The sequence below is a fragment of the Mesitornis unicolor genome, unplaced genomic scaffold (assembly GCF_000695765.1).
Source record: "Mesitornis unicolor isolate BGI_N332 unplaced genomic scaffold, ASM69576v1 scaffold28353, whole genome shotgun sequence".
Lineage (NCBI taxonomy): Eukaryota > Metazoa > Chordata > Aves > Mesitornithiformes > Mesitornithidae > Mesitornis > Mesitornis unicolor.
The window spans coordinates 23,355-47,415 of NW_010175780.1; the positions used below are offsets into that span (position 1 = coordinate 23,355).

At 35.5% G+C, this 24,061-nt stretch overlaps 1 protein-coding gene across 1 annotated transcript in view; it reads left to right on the forward strand.

The window, feature by feature from the left end:
- The window catches only part of CUL2 (cullin 2), a 40,467-nt gene extending 20,626 nt beyond the window's left edge, over positions 1-19,841 (forward strand). The window contains exons 8-20 of the mRNA XM_010181517.1: positions 544-706; positions 1,850-1,974; positions 3,592-3,699; positions 6,145-6,204; positions 6,582-6,710; positions 6,813-6,899; positions 7,404-7,556; positions 7,952-8,029; positions 9,950-10,016; positions 11,139-11,341; positions 13,871-13,972; positions 14,705-14,821; positions 19,245-19,841. Of these exons, the coding sequence (XP_010179819.1) occupies positions 544-706; positions 1,850-1,974; positions 3,592-3,699; positions 6,145-6,204; positions 6,582-6,710; positions 6,813-6,899; positions 7,404-7,556; positions 7,952-8,029; positions 9,950-10,016; positions 11,139-11,341; positions 13,871-13,972; positions 14,705-14,821; positions 19,245-19,376 (1,524 nt within the window). The 3' untranslated portion in view covers positions 19,377-19,841. The remainder of the gene's footprint in view (positions 1-543; positions 707-1,849; positions 1,975-3,591; positions 3,700-6,144; positions 6,205-6,581; positions 6,711-6,812; positions 6,900-7,403; positions 7,557-7,951; positions 8,030-9,949; positions 10,017-11,138; positions 11,342-13,870; positions 13,973-14,704; positions 14,822-19,244) is intronic.
- Positions 19,842-24,061: the final 4,220 nt, after the last annotated feature.

The following is a 24,061-nucleotide window of genomic DNA, read 5'->3' on the forward strand; positions in this document are numbered from 1 at the left end:
CTCCTCTTATATTCACTGGATATGTCAGTATTTGTAGGACTTATTTTATGATAATGTCTATTTCCTTCATTGAAGTTATAAAAAGAGTTTTTATTAATACCTCAGATATACACACCTGTACGCTTTGACAAGACATTTATGTACAAGCAGATGGGTTTGTAACAGAAAAGTGATTCTTAGAGTCATATAATTAAGTATTGTGGTAAAACTTTTCTCAGAAAGAATAACAAATGTGGTAGGAGAAATTAGAGAAGACTTGTCACAAAGTTGAAAGGAAGAAGAAAATGATGAGAACTCTTGAGTGTTATTAGACATCCAGTAGTGACTGAGCCTAATCAGTACTCAGAGTAGAAGATGTTATCAATTCAGTGATAGCCTCATTCAAAAGAGCAAATTTAATTTTTCAGCATCTCAGACAAGTTCTTCTTTAACTTTGTTACCTATTCGTGTGTCTCATTCTACAAATGTATACTGTTGTATATGCATGGTTCTGTATTGGTTGTTAGTATTTCATCAGCTCTCAGTTTAAAAACTTGTCTGTAGGTTTTAGGTAGATTAAAAGATGAAGAAATGCGGTGTCGGAAATACTTGCATCCCAGCTCGTATGGCAAAGTGATTCATGAATGCCAACAGAGAATGGTAGCTGATCACTTGCAGTTTCTACACGCAGAATGTCACAATATTATCAGACAAGAGAAAAGAAGTGGTAAGTCTTGATCCCGGAAACCATGAAGTGGTTTTTAATTTATCCATTTAGCATTGTATTTTACTGTATTTATTCATTGACCTTCCATGCGCTTAAGCATTTTCACCTAATAATATATGTTACTTATCTAGAAAGCCCAGTTAAACCCCAAATGACATTTTTCTTTTACCATGTAATTCATTATCATTCTTCCAAATATATTGTCCAAACCTTCTTTTTACTGTTAATGATCCTTCTTTCGGCCAATATTCTTTCTCTTTCCTTGTCTTAGTTGTCTTAAAAACACACTGAAGTCCTGTGTCTTGTAGAACTGACCACATTTTATTCTTGTGTTTTCATTCATAAACCAATGGCTCTGTCTTTACAGATTTCTTCATCATCATTTGACAGATCAGGATTATAAAATATTTTGCTGCTTTTTGTTGTTCAGGACTTTTTATTGTCTTGAATATCTTGTGACTTCTCTTCCCAAATGCTTTTACAGAAGCAGATGCTCTTATAGTTACATTCCTTGCCTGACTAAAAACCTGCCTCTTACCCTTGGAAGAGTGCTTATTCTTGCTTTGAAGATGGTATCTATTATGTGAAAGAAATTGTTTTTTCACAGTCAAACTCATATCTAATAACAGGGTTGAGTTTCTAGAGAGTTCTGCAAAATTGATCATGATTAGAGCTTGGATCCTTTTTTTGGAAGGAAAAAAATCATAAAACCAACATTTGCTTATTTGCAGCTTTTCAAACTTGAGAAAAAATTCAAGCCACCACTGGAGGAAAACAAAAAGTCAAGAAGACATCTAAACTGATTTTAGTCAACTGCTACTAAGGGAGTTTTAGGGAGGATAAGGATTAAAATAAACTGGCACAATACTTTTCCTTATTATCCCACCTCTCCTTTTGGAGTTCCTCCAAAATAAGCAGTGCTGGATAAGTGACGTTGTCGCAGTGGCAGTACTCAGTAAATGCTCATATTAGCCCTACTCTCCTTTTATTCTTTTGTTAGTCATGTAGTGTATGTTAATTTTTTTTTCAAAAGTTGGTCTTGTTTCAGTCTTTGAAAAGTTCTCTGTGAAATTATGATGCTAAATTAAGTGTTTATTGTTAGTGTTTCTAAGCATATTCTATAAAAATGTATCTCTGTTACAGACATGGCAAATATGTATACTCTACTTCGTGCTGTGTCAAGTGGTTTACCTCATATGATTCAGGAACTACAAAACCATATCCATGATGAGGGCCTTAGAGCAACCAGCAATCTTTCTCAGGAAAATGTGAGTTTTCTCAGGCAGCTGAAAATTTGATTAACGTTCCTGGCGAAATGTCTACCCTTTTCTTTTTAGTCTATTTTGTTGGTTGGTTGTTGGTTTGGATTTTTTTTATTTTGTCTATATGAAATTTGTTTGGAACATTATGGATAAATTGTGACTTCTAATTTGCACACTTAGCTGTGCGCCACATATCTGTCCTGAGAGTTGATTGTTGTGACCTAACCAGAAACAACTGCAGCTAGATATTTCTCGTTGTTCTTTGTTTAATGCTGTCATGGCAAGTAGATCCTTTTGTCCCATGTGTGTATTTTTTTCCTGAATTTCTCTAAGTCAGTGACATTTGCTGTTCTGGTATGTTAGGAACCAACGATTCCATTTAGTTTAATTATATGTTATTTCTAAAGACTTGACATCTTGTCCTGATTTCAGTGTGGTACTTTTCACTAATAGCTTTGTATTCTCATATTTTCATGTAATTTCTGAAAATACTGCAGCTTAATTATTTTACTAAACTGTGTTAAACTTTTTTCAGTTCATATGTATTTAAATTGCTCGGTTCCGTTTTAGTGCCTTTAGCATTGCTGTTCAGAAACAAACAAGCAAGCTTTCATTTGGCATTATATTTGTACATGTACACATCTTGCTGTCTAGATCTGTGCTCACTTTAGGATGGTGACTTTAGCCGTCCTATCTTTCTGCTATAATAATACATAAATATGAACTGTTATAAATTCACTCTTCTATTGATGGCACAGAAGTGCTTACTCTTCTGTAACTTGTGTGCATACCGAAAAGTCACTGAAGTCTTTAGTAGCATAGTTTGCTTTCAAGTTATAAGTTTACTGAGCTTATTCTTTCAAACTGATAGTGTCTACATAGGGAAATGAATGCAGAGCCATGAGGGTGATGAGAATTCACAACGTTACGTAGATAAATTCAAAATGTGAAATACTTGCTCCATTGTGTGGATTAAGTACTTTGCCATCAAAACATTTTTAATGTGTCACCTGAGAATGCAGTTGGAGAGCCATGTGATGCAGCCAGTGCATTGCACACTCTTGCATTGGTGCCTGCCAGCTTGTCTGTGTAGACTCCTCTAATTCATGTTAGTCATTTCTGTATCAGGTGTTATGCTGAAATGTGGTGCCCTGAATTTAATTGGTAACTGTACTATGCAGGAAGATTCAAAGGGTTAATCTGGATTTTCTGTCTCTGAAGTGAGTGTGTAGGAGAAGCAGCAGTTGACTTATTTCAGTACCTTTTTAACTTGATTGCTATATCTGCATGTTAGCATTAATTATTTTTGAAAGGGCTAATAAAAGATTTTAGGGTATGATGGAAAAGATTAGACAGCACAAGAGCAGGAGAGACTCAAATCTGTGTTTTGTAGCAGGACTGTAAATGTAGCCATAGAGTTTTTATTGCCAAAATATGCTCAAGCACAGTAGTGTAATAGTACAACAACACAGAATCCATCCTCTCAAAGTCTTAATCACGATGATTTTAACTTCTATGGAAAATAATAATAAGAAAAAATGTAGAACCGATGTAGATATGTTTGTGTGTAGATAATACTGCTTTTCTCAATAACTTCTTTTCTGTTTTCTTTACCTTTTTTAGATGCCAACTCAGTTCGTGGAGTCAGTTTTGGAAGTACATAGTAAATTTGTTCAACTCATCAACACGGTTTTGAATGGTGATCAACACTTTATGAGTGCCCTTGACAAGGTAACTTTTACTTAGGAACTGAAAAAGCATTGGAAAATGAAAAAAACCACAACAAATTGTGGTTTTAGGGAAGTTTGGTAACTTACATACATTTGAGCTTGAATCTGCTTGCTGCCGTAATGTTTGAATTGTGAATGCTGATTGTATTACTTACATGGAAGCTTTATTTAGATTTTTCAAGTTGACTGCAAAGAACATATGGAAACTTACATTACTTCACTTGCTGTCAAAATAGATAACTTTTTCCAGATGAGAACTGCACCTGAGGTTAAATAAGCCTGTTTAAGGAAAGAGACTTGCTGCTCTTTATTTTGAAATGCATAGCCATGAAGGTATTTACGATAACAGTTATAATTGTTACAAATTTTAATAATAATTATTATTACTATTACGATTATTATTATTTACTGCTGTTGTTGTTACTTTGTTGTTGTTGTTGTTGTTGTTTTTGTTGTTAACATCGTGACTAAATTCTGCAAAACCTGCCTGGGCTCTTGAGGGATTGAGTGGCTCCTCCTCAAAAAAGAACTACATTTTATCTAAACCATTTGTTTATTTCCCACTCACACAGAATGTTAGGAGTTGAAAAGGACCTCAAAAGATCATCCAGTCCAACCCCCCTGCCAGAGCAGGATCACCTAGACCAGGTCACACAGGAACGTGTCCAGGCAGGTTTTGAATGTTTCTAGAGAAGGAGACTCCACAACCTCTCTGGGCAGCCTGTTCCAGTGCTCTGTCACCCTCACAGTAAAAACGTTTTTCCTCATGTTCGCATGGAACCTCCTATGCTCCAGCTTGCTCCCATTGCCCCTTGTCCTGTCATTGTTTGTCACTGAGAAGAGCCTGGCTCCTTCCTCCTGACACTCGCCCTTTACAAATTTATAAACATTCATGAGGTCACCCCTCAGTCTCCTCTTCTCCAAGCTAAAGAGACCCAGCTCCCTCAGCTGCTCCTCATAAGGGAGATGCTCCACTCCCTCTATCATCTTTGCGGCTCTGCGCTGGACTCTTTCAAGCACTCATTCTCATATATCATTGTATCTTCCTCCTAGACAGTGCACTTACTACTTCCCTGTGTATTATTTCCTGTCATAGGATGCATGCGTACATTTCATTGCTCATTTGTGGTGTTTACAGTAATTACATTTTGTAGTTAGGGTCGTAGTCTAAACTTTGACAATTTTCAGCCAAAATTAATCTGGGAAGACACAGTGATGAAGATACCAGTGATAGTATCAGTAGTAGTTACTCATCTGTGTTTGTGATATTGAGAAAATAATTATTCAGTGTTTAAGAACAAATGCTTATTTCAGTAACCTAATTAATTTCTGCCTCAGTTGCAATTAATCTCATGTACCAGAAGGTGGAGTAATACGAGATTGGCAACTACATTTGCTGGCGCATAGACAATGTACTTTTTCCTTAAATACATCAGTTCTTCACTTCAGCAATCTTTATTACAATAAGCATTTAAAATCTTAATGTGCTGTCAACTTTTCATTGTGGATAATGCTTTGAGCTTCAGAGAGTTTCGTATTTCTTGTCATGTCATGCAGTCTTTTCTCACAGGGATTCTAGGGACATATTATCAAATACTGCAATGTGGAGGCATTGTACAAGAGAGTTATTTGTCACTTCTTCTTTATAATAATAACAAAAAGCATGTTTTCCTTCCATAGAAGGAACTATAATTCCTAGGAACTATGGTCATGCAATATTTTTGGTTCAGTATTACTTTAAAATGTTAATTTAAATATGCTATGTAGTTCAGAAACTACTGATGGTTCCGATATATTTGTTTACTGTCATTATCGCCTTAATTTTACTTTTCCTCATGTTCAGATTTTCTTCAGCTACCGTATTTTTTGTAGTGCACTGCTTTGAATTTCCACTTTCAACAGTATTTTTTTTCCCCTCTTTAGTCTATCAAAAAATGCAACAACCAAAAGATCTTTCCTTTCTTACTGTTGTGAGCACCCCATATATGTTTTTCAGCTCAAGATACGTGCTGTTGATGTAAGCTGCTGTTGATGTGCTGCTGCTCAAATCTGCTTTATCTGCAATTATTCCTCAGTTTCTTTCTTTCCATCCATGCTTTTGGACCATATATCTTGCTGTATACCAAAATTTTCATACTTTAACATTTAAATTTCTAATCAGAACTTAATTTGTTCTCCTGCTTTCTGCAATTACCTTCCGTTCCCCTACTCTTTCCACTCCTACATAAATCTTAGTCTAAAAATGTTCAACACACATTCTCACAGAACAGCAATTCAAACACTTTAATTCATTGTTTCTTTTTTTTTGGTCCCCTTGTATGTAGTTCAGTTTTACATGGTCTCAATGGTCTTTACCTGGAACATTTTTTCAATTTCTTCAAATTTAACGAAAGACGAAGTTTTAAGTAATTCTCATTTTTTCTTTCTGCTCTCTGTTCCTTTGTAGGCTTTGACATCAGTAGTTAACTATAGGGAGCCCAAGTCGATCTGCAAAGCACCTGAGTTGGTAGGTGATATGTGTTGTATAAAGTAATAATACTTGTGTCTAATTGTCAGATGAATTGCCATAGGGTCTGTTACATGAATATCCATTTCTCACTAAGTCAGCCTCAGGTGTGTATTTCAGTGGTAATAACTAACTTAACCTGCACATTCTGTCGATGTGCAAAATCGGTGCAGTTGTAATTTTTTTATATAGAATTTGTATTTTCTGTGGAGGTAGCTTGCCTATGAATACAGCCCTTGTAAGAAAGCATGTGACTATGGACTGTGACTTACTTCATGCTTTAGCTTTTGTGTAGAAGTTTGGAATACCTTAGCATCCATACGTTCTCAGGCTTGACAAGTAGGTTTGGGTTTGTTTTTTCTTTTTTCTAATTTGAGCTGGCCAAGTACTGTGACAACTTGTTGAAGAAGTCGGCAAAAGGAATGACAGAGAATGAAGTAGAAGACAAACTTACAAGTTTCATTACTGTTTTCAAATACATTGATGACAAAGATGTATTCCAAAAGGTAACTTCTGATAATAAATGTTAGTGTTGCATTTAAAGTATACTAGAAGACTGTGGTTATGCTTTTAAAAACCCTCATATCTGTTGTTTTTTTTAAATGCAGTTCTATGCCAGAATGTTGGCAAAAAGATTAATTCATGGTTTGTCTATGTCTATGGATTCTGAAGAAGCCATGATTAATAAGCTAAAGGTAATGTAATCGTCTTCTAATGTAGAACATAGGAGTATGTAATGTTCAGAGGGAGCAGCAGAGGGTGCCAGAGATGATTTAGCAGTCAGTAGACACTGTTTCCAACAGCTGAAAGGAAAACCTAACTTTTTGGTAGTCTATGAAAGATACATGGCCCAGTATCACTTAGACATTTCAGATTTTTATAAGGTTTTGGGTAGTTTTATTAAGTGTGTTCAAATAATTCATATTTTCATTATAAAAGTACCAAGGACTTTCATAAACTACCTCTATCTTTCAATTTTATAAAATAACATTGTGGATATAAAACAATGTATAGAATATGAAACTAAGATAAATCTGATAATTTTCTTTTATAACCTTGGTTTTCTATTGTAAATAGTGTTCTCTGTAAACATTATGACAACTTCCGCTGACTAGATTTTCATATTTAGTAGTGAACATGCATAGTCTGTATAATAAATAACGTTTTCATTGTGAACCTGTTACAATATTTCTTCACAGCAAGCCTGTGGTTATGAATTTACCAGCAAGCTCCATCGAATGTACACAGACATGAGTGTTAGTGCTGATCTCAACAATAAATTCAACAACTTTATCAAAAACCAAGACACGATTATAGATTTGGGAATTAGTTTTCAGATTTATGTTCTACAGGTACTAATGTATGTTTATTACTATTGAGTAATTTGTACTTAATTTTAATGTTCTGATAACAAGTGAACAATTTTTCTAACTATGAATGCTTCTTACATGGAAACTGACACCTTGTGATCATTCTGGAATAATTTGTTTTCCTAGCTTTTCTTTTTAAAATTGACCAGCTAACACACTAAACAGTAGGGATGTAAAATGCTCTGTGTTCTTGCCTTGAATTAATACCTCAGTGGGGCATGTGTAAGGAGTAGTAAAAAATGAGCAGTAAAACTTCTGGTCTAAATTGAATGTCTTATGGCATACTATACACTATAGATCTGTTAATAGTGTTATTTTTTCTTAATGTGTATATTGTATGAAAATATTAATGCTTTTATTTTTCCTGGTACCCTTAGGCTGGTGCATGGCCTCTCACTCAGGCTCCTTCTTCTACATTTGCAATTCCTCAGGAACTGGAAAAAAGTGTACAGATGGTAGGTTAGTAGGAGGCTTCTTGTAAACATGTGGAAAATGTAAAATAGGTCCAAATAAAAGATGATGACTCTAACAGAGAAAAACCTGAGCTGCTTCATTTTGTTTGTAACTCATGGCTGTCATTTCTCCAGTCCATATGGAATTTGGAAAGGTCCCCAGATGACATGCTGAATTTATATATGTATTGGCATAGTTACCTTTCCCCCCCCATCTCTCTCCTACATTTCATGATTGATGAGGGAGATAATAATAAATACAGTCACATGAAATGGGTCAATTCTTAGCTTTAGAACCAATTCTTAATATTTAGATAAAAGTAGCTTTTGTTTATAACATTAAATCTGAATGGGTTTAACAGCAGATTAAAATGCAGGTACAGATTTTTTTTGTCCCATATTTCATAGGAGTAATTCAAAATCAAGCTTCATGCGAAATTCCTTAAAGCAATTTTGTGAATTCTCAAAGCAATAAAGGTTTTACTTTGGCTAAATATTCTGGGTTTATGTGATCATTTTTGCTATGTAGAGGTGGAGTATTTTACTTCATTTGGTTCTGTTATTGTGTTCCACATGTTATCTGTACAATGTTTGTGTTAAAGTACAGAGTATGTGTGTTGATCTTTGCTGAAGTGTATTTAATGATGAAGTACATTTTAGGCAACAAAAAATTCATATTATTGGACATAACAAAATTTTTAAGCAGTTTTTTTTACCTTGAATTGCCATTTTATCTATTTTATAATGGCAAATACCTCTTTCTGTGGTAAGGGAGCTTTTTCATATATTACTGCTTAGCATTAGAACTCTTTATTCTGCTTTTATCTCTGCTGTATTAAGTGGCGTTTGGTTTTAGCAATGTAATCGTTTCCAGTCCATACTTTGAGACCCACAGACAGTGACTGATGACATTTTTGCTGTTCTTTGTGAGTTTAAAATAGGAGTATTGTCAGTTGTGGCTCGGTTATGGACTTAGGTACGAGAAGCAGCTCAGAGTTTGGGTTGCTTGCCTAACTTCACTGTTTCGCCAGTTCAAAGGAGCAAATTTATTCACGTGTCACCTCACTAGAATTAATGTTCTAAATTGTACTTATTACTGAGGAAACTGAACATGACCTTGGGGAGTCTTTGAAAAATTATCAGTGTCTATCTTGACTGTCAGATTTGATCATTTGACCCATGGAGAGAGAGTTCTCTCAGGATTCTGGCCAAGATTTGGAAAGAAAATAGCGTTTTGCAGTTGCACTCCAAAGTGTGGGCGTACCTTCATAACAGGGCAAACTGTTTAGCAGCTTTTTCAAACTCCGAAATGGTTGGAGCTTCCTATAAATACATACTTATTTCAATGGTATACAAATACTGGCTTTCGTACTGTATAAGCTTGTAAGTGAAGAAACAGCTGATTCTTAAAGAGGTCAGAATTCCCACTTTTTATATTTTCCATCAATGTTAATCAGAGTTGCCAGACCAAATCAGAGTAAGCCACATTGATGTGTACAAAGAGTTTGCTACGTGGGGTGTAGGGAGTTTTGATCTAGTTTTAAGGAATGATTCTTTGAACCTGCTCAAATTTTTCTCATTGCCAAAAAGCACTTAGAACTTAAATTAGGATTAGTCTGCAAGCCACACTTCTTGTTTCTTTTAGATAGGAGGTACAATAGCAAAATTTCTGAATATTTTTCTTAATTAAAAAAAATTAAAAGCTTAAATACTAAAACTAAGATTTAGTAGGCACTTACCAATATATGCAGTCTCATTTGTTCCTCTTGGCTGTATGGCTAATATGTAGAATTAAGGTCAAATTTATATTTAAACTTTTCTTATGGATTTTCAACCTAGTTTGTGCACAGGGGTGGTACTCTGATAATAAACTATTGTAAATAGTTGTATATGTGACTAACGGACATTCATTTTGTTTTGCAGTTTGAATTATTTTACAGTCAGCATTTTAGTGGACGGAAGCTTACTTGGTTACATTATCTTTGTACAGGTAAAAAGACATAGCTTTGCTAAACTTATGTGCTGTACAACTGACAGTTATTTGTTAAAAGTCCTTTTCAAATGGCAACAGACTTTGGAGTTGGAACATTATGTGGCATTTAAGGTCAAATGACTTGTTTTGCATTGTAAATTAATTTAATATTTGATTCTTAATACTTCCAAAATTTGTGTTTTGTAAACTTGCATATGTTATCTGTGATCTGTTAAATCCAAGTAAAACCAGAGCTGTACATTCTTAACCACAAAACAGTGCAGCAGAACTGCGGAATTAATGCAATTGTCCTGGAACTGTTTCTGTAGTGTCAGATGTCCCTTAGCTGAGTATTAAATAATTTTGAGAGTGCGTATATATATATATATCTATATATATTTACCTATGTTTATATTTGCTATATAGAAATAAATGTTAAGAAACTTCTTTAGAAGAGATACATAAAAATGTAGCTTAGTTTAGTAAGTATCAGTCAGCTGTGTTTTATTTCAAGTGCTTTCAGTATCAAGCTTTAATGACTGAACACCACAACTCATTATGTGGAGGTGAAAACCAGACTCAAATACAATATAACGTAAAGAAAATTTAGTTCTGATAATAGAAGGTTGTCATTAACTCACACTCACCTTCACACAGAAAATCTGAATCTGCTTTCAGGTGAATTTCTTTCATGCTTTTTTGCTTTTTTTCTGTATTTTTCTTTTTTATTTTAGGAGAATTTATGAAAAATTTTATTGGATGAGTCTTTTATTTTGTTTTTAAATCTTTCCTTGAAACAGCTTTCCTGTAATCGCTGTTTTGTGATTCTGTGCAAGCTGTTACTAGTGGAAGTTTATGCATTGCAATGTGTTGAGGCTATTTGCAATTTCCTTTTTCTATTACTACAAATTATATTGTATTATTCAAATTCAACACTGTAGATTTCCTTTTTTCTCAAAAACACTACTATTCTAGTATTCGTATTAATCAGAGTTATTTTGTTGCAGATTCTATATCTAAATACACAACATCAGTTTTCATCTTCCCATTCCAAGTGTTAAATGCATGCTTAGGTGTGAACTTCAGATGAGTTTTCAGTGCATTCCATCAGTTTATGAAATTCTACTTGTATCTTCACAGGTGAAGTAAAAATGAATTATTTGTGCAAGCCTTACGTAGCCATGGTCACAACATACCAAATGGCAGTGTTGCTTGCTTTCAACAACAGTGAAACAGTCAGTTACAAGGAGCTTCAGGATAGTACACAAATGAATGAGAAGGAACTGACAAAAACCATCAAATCCTTACTTGATGTCAAAATGATCAACCATGACTCAGACAAGGTATGCAGTAATGATATAAAAAAGCTTCGTATTTTCAGTCTTGTGATTCTCCTATTGGTTGAGGGCATTTTTAATATAAAAGAATCCACTGTTTGCTGTTTTGTTCTAAACTGTATTGACCCTTGTGAACACTTCTAAGTCTGTATTTCTAAGGAAAGAGACAGGAGGAAGCAGACTGTCTTTGTTTGCTCGATATGCCTGTAACAGCATGGTATCCTGACAAGGTAATAACGCAAGGACTTTATTGTTTCTGTTGCATTTCATCCATGTGGCTTTAGACTCACTGCCATTGGAGGGGAATACGCTTTAAATACATCACTTTCAAAGTTGTACTGAATCATGGGAAGGAACCCAAGTAGTAAACCAGAGAGTTTTCTGGAGATCCTAAAAAAAAATCTGTGGGATTAGGAGACTCAAAGTGACAGCAAGCTTGTTCTTCCTTCATGATGGATTACAGGAGGAGGAAGGAGAAGGAAAAGGAGCAAGGAGGGCTTGTGTTAGAGGATTTTTGCTGTAGTTTGCCAGAATCTTATCATTCTTTGAGTTTCATGGAATTCCAGTAATATCTGAGCTTTTTTTGTGGTTAAAGCAATGGTTGTCACACGTTTTGTTTCTGACTCTGCTTTATACTTCTGTATGACCCATGTGAAATCAGAATCAGTCACTCTTTTTCCCTTGCAGCAATGGACACAGATGTCTGTTACATAAGAAGCACAACAGAAGTGCCTGTGCATACCATACAAACTTTAGCATGTGCTTCCAGCTAGCCCAGAAAGCCCAAGTTATTCAGACAGTATCAGGTAGAAGAAACTGAGATAAGCTGTTCACTTCACTTGCAGAAAGAAATCCAAAGCTGCTCTAATAGCTGCTTTTTGTTTTCTTTAATCAGGAAAATGTTAGAAAATGGAAAGTGAGATAACAAGGAAGATCTGATGCTTGGCTGAAGCATAGGACATGCTTCCAATATCTAGAAATGAGTTCAGGTTGGAGCAGTGGCTTGGAAGATGTCTGTTAAACCATGGGTGAAATCTAATGATAGGAGCTACTACAGAAAAAAATGAGATTCTCCATAGTCATAGAAAGCTGCCCATTATCTAAAGGTTTTAATTTAATTTATGTCTGTTGTATAAGGGTTGCCCGCTTTCTTTAAGCATACGTCACTGAAGAGTGAAGAGTATAGCTTTCCATCCCTTTTACCTTTTAATGTTTACCACTGCATTTTCTGATTCTTTGACTTCTAGGCTATTGTATTCAGACACCTCTGCTAATTCTGTTTTCTTTGCACTCTGTCCAGCACTGTGAAAGCTGATCTCTAGACAGTCTATCAGCTTACTTATTGAATAAGCCAGTGAACTTTAGTGGCTTAAGCAGTGAAATTAAATACACTAACTTCTCTTTACCTGTATCTGAGCCACACAGAAAAGTATAGTGTTAAATGTTGTCGTTTGCTTTTGTTTGGGTTTGTTGGTTTTTTTTGAAAGAGAACAAAAAAAGAAGCAGCTTTTGGCGAAGTCTTTATTGGTACATTAGAATCATGCTTTTTGAGTCCATGCAGAGCACAATTTATTTTGGTTCATACTCATTTAAGCACAATAGTGCTAAAATATAATGTTAGCTTATATCTTTTATTGCTGTTGATCTTTGCCTTTCATGTTAAAATTTCTATACTGTGCCTGGATGTTATAAAATACTATACTCTGCAACAAGTATTCTTTATTATAAAATTAGTATTAATATTGTTTTGAGTATATATCTTGATAAATATTGACTGTGTTTACTAAAGTATTTGTACTTGAGGCAACCATGGTTTGGCAAGATTGCAAAGTCTAAGAAGGCCAGTAACTTTATTCTGCTGAAAATTGGTAATACTTGTACAGACTCTTGTCTGGAAAGTGCGAATATTGGTCAGGTCATCCTGTTAGTTCAGTGTAAAGGTGCTTGGACTGCAGGGAACAGCTACCATTTATTGAAAGAAATGTACTTTTACGTGTGTTGAGAAGAACTGATAATTTGACAGGAAAAAAATTAGAAACATACAGATAAATGTGGAACTGCAAGAGTAGTGGTTTGTCAACTGTTTCTGCTATAACGCAACAAAACGCTTAGATGTGTTTCTTTAAGTTCTGGAAGGCAATAGTATTAACAGTTGTGAAAGCAACAGCTCTTTCTTGAGGTTATTCTGTAAATAAATGTAAATCCTACTTTCTTTTCAGGGAGAAAATGAGTTTAAATGGAGACTGTTTGCAACTAAGATAAGCTGTCAAAGTATTAAAACAGAAATGGCTATAATCATATTGACTTGTTAACAATATTAATGTATGTCAGAGTCCTTCATAGTGTTTTCTAAAATACACTTGATTTCTAGGTTATTTAAACTGTAGCTTAGAAAATTAACCTGGTTCAGGTGGCATTTTAGAATTTCCAACTACAAATCTGTTGAAATTAATTGTATGTGTGCAAGCCCCTAACTGAATTTTCGAAGTAAAATGTTACAGTTTTCTGGTTCAATTTCTGATTTCTTTATTGCAGGAAGATATAGAGACAGAGTCTACATTTTCATTAAATATGAACTTCAGCAGTAAACGAACAAAATTTAAAATTACTACTTCAATGCAGAAAGACACACCACAGGCAAGTATTCTTTGGTGTTTCTAGCTTGAACTGCTTAGGAAGGTTATTTTTCTACAATTGATTTTATTGTATTAGCTTGGCATAAGCAGATGTAAGAGTTGCTGTGTAAGATTTAAATCATCGTAAAGAATTTTTTTAAGTTTAAAGCTTAAGTGCTGCAATTTTTTTTTTGTACTTAAAATATCGACAGGAAAAGACAGACTACGGAATAGGAAAGAAGATAAACAAGAGCTGTTCCTCTTGTACCGAATGGGATTGACATTTAGCTTGTCCTGTCTAATGAGACTTTTTTTATAAACATCACCAACAAAAGCAACTTATTCCAAGAACAGCAGAACCAGTCGACTCTGTTTTCCTATGGTTTGCATCCTTCATCAACTAAGATTAACTCCAGTGCTGATAATCTGTGTTCCCACTGTATCTCCTAAAACAAAGCGTTTTGTGCAAGGGATGTACGTGCTGCCAAACTCAATACATTACAGTAAATGCTGCCTGCCTTTCTCTCTAGCAAAAATGCTAGTTTGGATGTCTCTTTCCTACCTTCCTGCGGACTTTCCTGAAACTTAATGTTCTAGATTTATAGAAGTACTTTGCCTGGAGTTGAACTTTACCTAGATTTTTGTATTAATTGACCACTTGTAATAAAGTAAAAAGTATAGATCGAGGATACTTTTATGAAATATTTATTGATCTTACTATATTTTAAGCATTACTGTTCTTCCTATATCACAGGAGATGGAGCAGACCAGAAGTGCTGTAGATGAAGACAGAAAAATGTATCTTCAAGCTGCTATAGTCCGTATCATGAAAGCACGCAAAGTGTTGCGACATAATGCTCTTATTCAGGAGGTAAGATAAAATCCTCTTCTTAAGCATGATTTGATAAAAATCTTTGGGATAGTTGGGTAAAACTTCTGATCACAAAACTGTCCCTCATGTCAAAACAAATACCTCAGTGAAATTAGTGAGAATTTCACTGGAGTCTGCCTTGAACTGCAGTACTGGAGCACTGCCTGTGATCCCTCAGTCTTGTACATGTGTCTTAACACTGAAGCATCAAGTGCTTGCTCTTTCCTGTTGGCTGGTTCTGTGGGGACTGATGTTGTATCCTAGAAGAATTACTGCCAGAGCTGTAGGTTCAGTTGAAAACCTGAGTATGGATATTCAAGATGTGAAATTTCCACAGAAGCACCTAGCTCAACTTTGAGCTCTAATTGTAAAATTGGATTTTATTCTAATTCAGAGCTTAAATTTTAGAAGTTGTCTGAATATGTAGACATGCACTTCTTATCTCCCTTTTCCATTAAGCGGTACAGTTGTCTGGATTTTTCAGATTCTAGATTAATGATCTGTGAACTGTCACAGACTGGCTGGGAAGGAAGTGCTGTTTCTTTCGGTTTTCTCCCACTTTCCCATCTGTGCTCACTCCCTGCCTAATGGTATTTGCTATTACAACCTTATTCTTTGCTCCTACCAGCCAGTTCCCAGTTTTAGTTTCCTCAGCCTCCCAAGGTATTAATTCTCCAGTTTAATTCATTCTTGCACCTCCTGAGCCTTGCTGGGTAGCCTCAGAGCGGACTGGTGAGAGAGGGAATAAAGATTCCCGCTTTATTGGACCATTTTGAGCATGGAGGTGGAGAGGCATTCTGTCGTTTTGAGATCTCATCTATGCTTTCTGACCTGTGGTGATGGAGGAAATCGCTTACCACACCTAACACTTAATTTTTATTTCCTAACAAAAGATAAGCAGCTACAGAGAGCTTGTAAGCCCAGAACTTGCAATGTGAGACATCTTAAAGGTTTTGGATGTTGACATAGTGCTTGTACACACATACCTTGAAAGCAAGCTTATTCTAAGAAATCTGATTTTGAATATCTAAAAGATGAGGCAGCATGGGTCCTGATTACTTCTCAAAATCTGTAGTTATTTGGTTTTCTGTTACTTAAATGATCCATGCAATTATGATGAAATCCTGTAAGAATTTACATTTAAATCGAGAAAATTGTAGACAAACCCTGTTTTATCTTTGAAAATACTTTTTCCTCCCTACTCTTAAATTCTTAGAAAATGTTTTCTAAGTGTACTTTGCTTGAGATGAGTTTATATTGGTGGAATAGACTACAAATTTTTATATTTTTTGGGAACAAAAAATCCTTTCTGGTTGCTTCTTCCTTTGTTTTAATGCAGGAGACACCATCTGATGTGCCTCTGCTGTGCTTTGCACTTGTAGTACTTTTACGGAGTAGTACAGTCTGTTAACATTAGGAGATCCTTCATGTTTTGCAAGAAAGGTGGATATTTTGCTAGTTAGAAACAAAGTAAAGTTGGTGCTCCATTTATCTATCACCAGCTACATCCACCAGTATTGTTTTTTAACCTTAGCTTTTAAATAAATTTACGAGACTTTTGAAAATCATGTCCTTTCGTCATTTAGTCTTCGTTTCTCCATTTTGAATACTACTTATATCCTAGGTGGATCAGAGCACTTAGAACTGAAGGCTGGGCTTCTAAATAATTGATACCTGTGCTGCAGTATAGTGCGGGGACCTGATGTAACCTTAAATAAGCAGTTGTAAAGCTTCAAGCAGTAAGGTGAAGCAGTACAAAAATCCAGTAGGATTAATTTTTTGCTTTGTTTTTGCATCCTGAATTAGTTTGTGCCAATTTCCATGCTGCCTCAGCTGAACTGTTACTGGGACCCGAGCTCGATTCTTTAAAATGTTAGGTGTCCTCTCTACAGTCTGTGATACAGATGTCCTCTTAGGCACTTCAGAAATTATTGCCAGGTTTTAGAGCAAATTGTGGGGAAACAGGTTTTTGTATGTGTAATGCTTAAACACAAAGATTAAAATCTCATGTTAAGTGGATATTTTACCTACTTATGTCTGCATTGAGCTCAGTAACTTGTTTTGCTTCATGTTGTATGAATAAGGCCAGACTGCCAGGTGGTTCTGAGCTGAACATGACTCAGCTTTCTCACTGGACTGACCTTTAGTGAGAAAGTAATAATCATCACTAATATTAGACCTGTAAAGTGTACATAACCGACTTCTTGGCTGTCCAACTTCATTTTTTTCTCTGCTAAACTTGTAGTAAGATTTTTATTTACTTTCAAGAGCCGTTTTATTTCTTAAAACATTTGTTAGTGATGTTGTTACTAATTATGGTGAAAATCTTAGTTTTAACATGTTTATGCACTTCTGTATAATGCATTCACTTAAAATTTCTACTTTGACTTCTTGAGGAGTAAGAGTGAATCTTTTGAAAGGAAGTCTGTTTACTATGAATGGTTAATATTTTCTCACCTTACTAATACTTTTCTGAGAGATAAGGGCAGGATTGTTCTGTTATTACAGATATGATTGAATGACTCCAAGCCTTAATGTAGTTAGCTCCAACAGTTAGACTACAGCACCACACATTTCATTTAGGGTGAGGTGTCCAAGAAAATATTCATGGCCCTTGGTAGACCTGTATATGTCAGCATGTGCTCTTCGGTGAATTGTTAATCATGTGAGATATGCCCTGTTGTTTTTACTTTTAGCTCCATGCTGTAGTCACTTACAGAATTGAGGTAGCTTTTCCCTTAAAATGAATAAGGTCAGTGGCAGAAGTGGAGAGGAAGGGTCAATGCAGTCATTCCTAGTAAAAAGATATTTTGACCTTGAGGTATTTCTATCCATCTTTCTTATTTGTATTATCTTTGATAAAACCAAATCAAAAAACCCCTACCAAAACAAAATTCTATCTTTTGTTTTCTCTGTCGTAAGTAAATGCGTGAAGTGTGATGATGACGATCAGTTTGAGCGTAGGGCTGAAGTTGGGTGAAATCTGAGCAGATCCATTAGTTTGTTAGCACTGAGTTTCTTCTCATTTTGCTGCTGTGGAATGTACCAGACCCTTGGCTGCAAGCCCAGCAAAACTCCCTCTGTTGAGCTTTTTGTTTGCTTTGCTGGGTGAGCTCTACCTGGCGAGTTCTGTTGGCTCGCAGAGGGCTCCAGCAAGCTCCAGAGCTGGGACAAAGCCAGCCAGGAAAAGCTGTAAAGAAAACAGGAAATCCAGCTGAAATAAAAATCACTTTCTTTACAGACCAAATGAGAAAGAAACTACAGGCAAAATATAATGTGACACTTGAGTAGTAAGATCTTTTTTTTGCCTCACTTACCATTGCTAGGAAGTGGAGATGATAGATAGTAATTTTCTTTGCTGTAGCTTGGCCACATAAATAAAATGTGAAAAATTTTCCAAGTTAATAGAGATGCATACTTTGTTACTACACACCATTTCCTCCTCTTCTCTGCAAGAGAATGAGCAAAACTGAGAAATATTAAGAGACATCTGAAGTTTTGCCTGCAGCTGCAGTTTGTTCCACAATACATACATAGATTTGTATTTACAATAAATAATTTTTTTACTGTATTTATTACAAAGTTCTAGCATAGCCAGATGGAACTCGCCAAATCATAGCGCAGTCTTCAGTGACTGAAGAAAGAGAGGTTCGTCCTGATGGTATCCAATTGTGTAGGAAAGGAGGTCAGTAGTAGGGGGACTCTGTTTACAGCTTCCAGACAGCTGAAATGAAAATGTCTTCTCTATCTTTTTGTGATAACAAAAGTGGTGATAGATGAGAAGAAAATTGTGTTCAACTTTGAAAATTTTTGAAAATTACAATCAAGTGACATTTAACTACTCAGAAATGTATAAACTATTAGGAAAACTAAGATGAACACATTCTTCAGGCATTTCATTCCAAGTAAGACTCCTGTAACTCAAACAAGTTTTAGGAGTCCATAAATTAAATATTCCAGAACAATGAAAGTACATAAACAGAAGTAAATGGGACCTGCTCTAGGAAGAGAAGTCAGTTAGCAAAGCCAGCATGGAAAGGTACACTCCATTTTACAAAATTTTCACTTTGTTTAAACTGTGATAATAGTAAAATGAAGAAATGCGTTAATATTAGATTAATTTTTAACCTGAATATTTATCTTCATTTGTACTGTGACAAATTAAGCAAGCAAGAGGACTGAAAAGACCTGGTTGGCATGCAGGCAAACTGAACCAATAAGCTGAGCAGTCGGTTTAAGTGTCCTGACACTAATATATAGAGATGCTTCGTTGATTGTTATAAATGAACTATTCCAGGTTTCTTTAACCCTACCTTTAAAAGAAAAATATACTGAATTTGCCTTAAAGCCCTTAGTGAATATTTCTGTAGCATTTATAACTTTTGTAAAGAAAAATAACACAAAAATCATGTTTCTTTTGCAGGTAATTAGCCAATCAAGAGCTAGGTTTAACCCAAGTATCAGCATGATTAAGAAGTGTATTGAAGTTCTGATAGACAAACAGTACATAGAGCGAAGCCAGGCCTCTGCAGACGAATACAGCTATGTAGCATGATGTTGCTATCCTGCAGGTATGATTGTACGGAGATCATTGCTGTCGCTGTTTGGTGTGTTCCTGTGGGAAGAGGCAGGCCTGTGCCTCCATAATTGGTCACTTGGCAGCCCCTGTTTTTCTGCTGTTTACAACATCACCAGTGCCATGTCATGAGCGTCAATGAAAATGCCTATAGATATTTCAAGCTCATGTCATTATGACATTTCTTAAAACTTTACTAAAAGAATGAGTGAAGTATTGCTGAAATGTGGAAAATTGGTTGGGTACCATGCTTTTTTTTTTCCTCCCCTTTCACGTTTGCAGTTGATGTTTTTTAATGTATCTTAAGACAAAGGAAAAGAGAAAAAAAAACCACCTAAATATTGTAATATGACAGATAACCTAATAATTGTATCTACATTAAAATGTAAAAAAATGACGAACATGATACTGCTGCTTGTCAAATAAAAAAATAAAGTTATATAATGTGTCTCAAATGATTGTAGAAATGGATATAGCATTAATATCTGTAAATATTATTCAGACCTGGACAAGTAAAAATAATGTTATGTGTTTGGGTTTTGGATAACCTCAGAAGTAGATCTGACATAAGAACTAATTTATATAAAACTGAATACCAAGTATGTTATGTTTGATGTGATTATAAAAAAAATATTTATGGTTAAGTGCACATCTTGTTTTCTTGAGATTAGGCTAACTTACATTCTTAGTGCCTGAAGGCCTACTCTGTGTCTGTTAATCTCACACTATAGGAATATGTTACAAGAGAAAATAAACAGACTTTTGAGGGGATTTAAGCCAAGTAATTTCCAAAGAGTTAGGAATGGTTATCACGAACATCAAAGATACAGTTCAGTGGCTTGTAAAACCACCCTGTTAACGGGAAAGGATATAGCAGACTGGTAACTGAAAAAATGTTTCACTAATGCATCATGTAGAAACACTACATGGGTAGGTGCCTGTGTTTGCTTTCACATAAGCCCATACTGTTTTTTTCTAGTTTTCCCTCCTGACTCATATGGTCATGTTTTGTTTTCCTCTGCTCCAATTAGGTTTCTACCTATGTGGGTGGGGCAAGAAATCCATGGGCTATTTCATGTCCTGCATCAGGGATGGTGTGGTGACTGTTCGCTCTCACATAAGCAAAGTATAATTTTGAAAGTTACAAACTCTACCAATGGATGTAATTGAAGAGCATAAAGAGCGTGAACACACCGAATGCCTGCTGCAGAAAAGAGCTTCCTCATGTCTATGCCTGCAATTATCATTGGCAGGATAAATATTAAATACTTTAAAAGTTCTATTTTTGCCAAATTTTACTTGTATGCATATAAAAATATGTATGTAGATATGTATTATTTGCAATATTTTTTTAGATTGTGTAATACTTCATCACCTACTAAAAATCCACTGATCAAGAATTAATTTTAAAAGAAACCTTTTAGGGGGAGTTTTTTTCCTTCTTTTTTCTTTTTCTAGATCTTCACTATATGAAAGATTTCTCTCCAACTCTCAGATTGTTGCTGTCTCTCATTTCTTAAGTGACATCGCATTCACATGTCATCTGGAGGGTACAGTAAACTTTCTATAGTTAACTAGGAAATGCATCAAGAAGTGGTTGGTAATATGGTTTGCATATGTGGATTTTGCTGACAGCAATTAAAAGGGCAATAAACAATGAAGGGCACTAAATACTTCTTCCATATTTGTTATATTTTATCCCACTGCACTATGATCTAGGTTTTTAAAGTGGATTTATGTCTTAGGTAAGTGTTTTTTTAACTGATTGCGTAATATGGTGCAGTAGGTCGTTGTCTAAAGTGGTGGTTCAGAGTTGTATGTGGTGTTGGCAGACAGCACAGGTGCTCATAGTGTCATAGCATAGGTTTTGACTGGAGTGATTTTTAATCTATTTCAGTGTGAAACATTTCTGTACTTTATGAAAAGTAATTCATTACATCTTATGACAAAACAATAGGGAGAATATTCTATGACACAACAGAAAAAATATTGCCCGAACATTGAATCATCAGATCCTTTCTCCAGAAAACAAACTAACAGTGACACCAAAGCTTCTGGAAACAAATGTGTTTTATCTTGTAACTTGTGTATGAATCAACAGATTTTAAGCTTGTTTCTTCATAAAAGGGTAAATAAAAGCTTTATTTAAATATAGATTGCAGTAGCAAGATTTTAAGACTGAGTCTGAAAAAGCCTTAACAAATTTATTTTCAGAATCACTTCATGGACAAAACATAACAAAACAAAAACTTTACTGCTCTAGCCCAAACATGTAAGGTTTTAGCATTACCTTATCTCTGAATTTTTGCATACCTAAAACATCAAAAGTAGTATTTTGGTTTTTAGATAAGCATGCTGCTGAGTTGAGACATGTTTAGTGAGTTAAAAACATCCATATATTTCAGCGCAGTTGGCATCCCCAGACAATGTCTTTCATATTTATACACAAACTCAGTCTTTTCAGTGCCTGTTGAGAAACGTGGCTATAGCTGGGAAGCATTTTGAATTCTACTTTATAACTCACACCTTCCCCCAAAGGAAAAAAGTAGTGCAGAGACTCAGCCCTGAGCTGGGTTAGCTCACTGCAGCCACTGCTGGCACAGGGATGCAGCTCAGAGTGTAGTGCTGCAACCCAGGAGCTCAACATACCTGGCAAGTGTTTTCCAAATACAAAGTGCTAATTGCTATTAATAGGAGAGGCAGATGATAAAAAGAAGGTATCCACAAATGCCATGCATTTTTAATTTTTCACTAGCAGAAACTGGTATGATTGGACAGATTTTTGTTGCTGTTTTTAGAAGCCTGTTAACATGTATGACGTGCTGGTTTATTGAGTGCCATACAGCTGCATCTGGAAACACTGATTTCATACATCTACTACATTTCTAATATCAAAATGCATTTTACCTCTAGTATTGAGCGTTACTGATAATTCTCATGCTAACTGAAAAGGTATTTCTATGATGCTTTAATTTGTCTTCAGATTCATTACCTTATTCTAGGAAGGAAAAATGTGTATCTGTATTTCAATGTGTTCATACATTCACTGCTGCTGGAGCTATGAAGGATCTTAAATCACCATAACATGAGAAACCAGAGAGTATCATTACTTTTTAAGAAACCCTTCAATGAGTAAATCACTTTTCCAAATAAGGAGTAGAGTATAGAAATTGGTCAAAGGAGAAATACATTTTATAAGCGGATATCTTTCGGCTCTACTTAGAAAATAACTTCTTATCCTTAAAAGAGTTAATGTTAAATGCAAGTCTTACAACATAGTATTGAATCTTGAGCAGAAAAAAATCTTTGTACCCTAGGGCAAATACGTTAGGACTGTCCATGCTTTACAAATACGGTAAGTACCTAGAGTTAATTCATCTAAGGTGTCACAATCTGTCGGAACATATTCTCCAGAAGCAATTGTTCTTGCACCGAGTATTTTCTCATATTACAAATCTAAAGCTATCTTTACTTGATTACAGTAAGTTGTACTGCGCTTCTTAGCTGGTATCTAAACCGAGTTTTTGCAAGTTGTCAGGCAAAAGAAGAGGAAGGATCAAAACATTGTTTGGGTATGATAATTTTAAAACACAGATTTACTGTGTTTAAACACAGATATGTGTGTGTGTGTGGTTTTAAAGAGGGAGGGTGAACAAATATGATAGTAAAAGTAGCCAGACAAATGTATCTTGTATGTGCATTTCTTACTGTCTCCATTCTGTTGAATTCACAATTGTGTCTATATGGGAAGAAAGTAACAGCCAGGAAAAGGAAAGAGGTAGATGAGGAGGCTGGCCAGTTGGCCTCTCTTCCAGAAGTACTGGAGTTGTATATTTGTGTTCTTTATCTTTGAATAGTTTAAACATGCATATGTTAATTAACAAGATAACTATTGATGATTACTTGTCACACATTTGAGGAAGAAGTGTGCCAGAGTATTCAAAGCAGCAATGCGTTGGACAGAGCCACGTGTTCATCAACACCAAGAGCACCAGCACTTGAAAGCTCCCTTGGTGTCCCCAGTAAGTCCAGTTTTGCGTGTGCCTCTGAGAAATATAGGACTCTGCTAAGCCTGAGAAGTAGGACAAAGCAAGTCTGAAGGTATTGTTAGCCACTTTAAAACAGCTCTAGTAGTTTAGGGAATTCCTTCCACCATTCATTTCTGCACCCTCTTTATGACCCTTGTGACTGAAAGCTGCCAATGGTGATTTAACCAAAACTGAAATGCTTCACTTCTTTGCTTGCTTTGACTGATGAACAGCTTGCATTAACACCATAATAGGTTCCTCCTGCTCAGCTGGCGGCAGTGATGGGTGCGCGCATTACTACTCTATTACAATGTCAAGTAAAAACTTTTCACTTAAACCACTTGTGAATTTGTTATATATGAACCCTTTCTAGAGCTGGACTAGCCAGCAATTGGGTTTTTTATACTGAGGAGGGTTATACTGACTTTCTGTGTCCTTCCTTCCACTCTTCCACTGAGATAAATAAAATCATACACTGGTGTTTCTATAAGTACTGCTCTCCTAATCTTCTCTGACTTAGTGTTATATACCAGGGAAAGAAAATCCTGTATTTTGTGACTACAGAAAGTAAAGGGTGGATGAACCACTTCCCAATGTCTGTATAGCCAGGGCACTCCCCAACCTGGTGCACCTGAC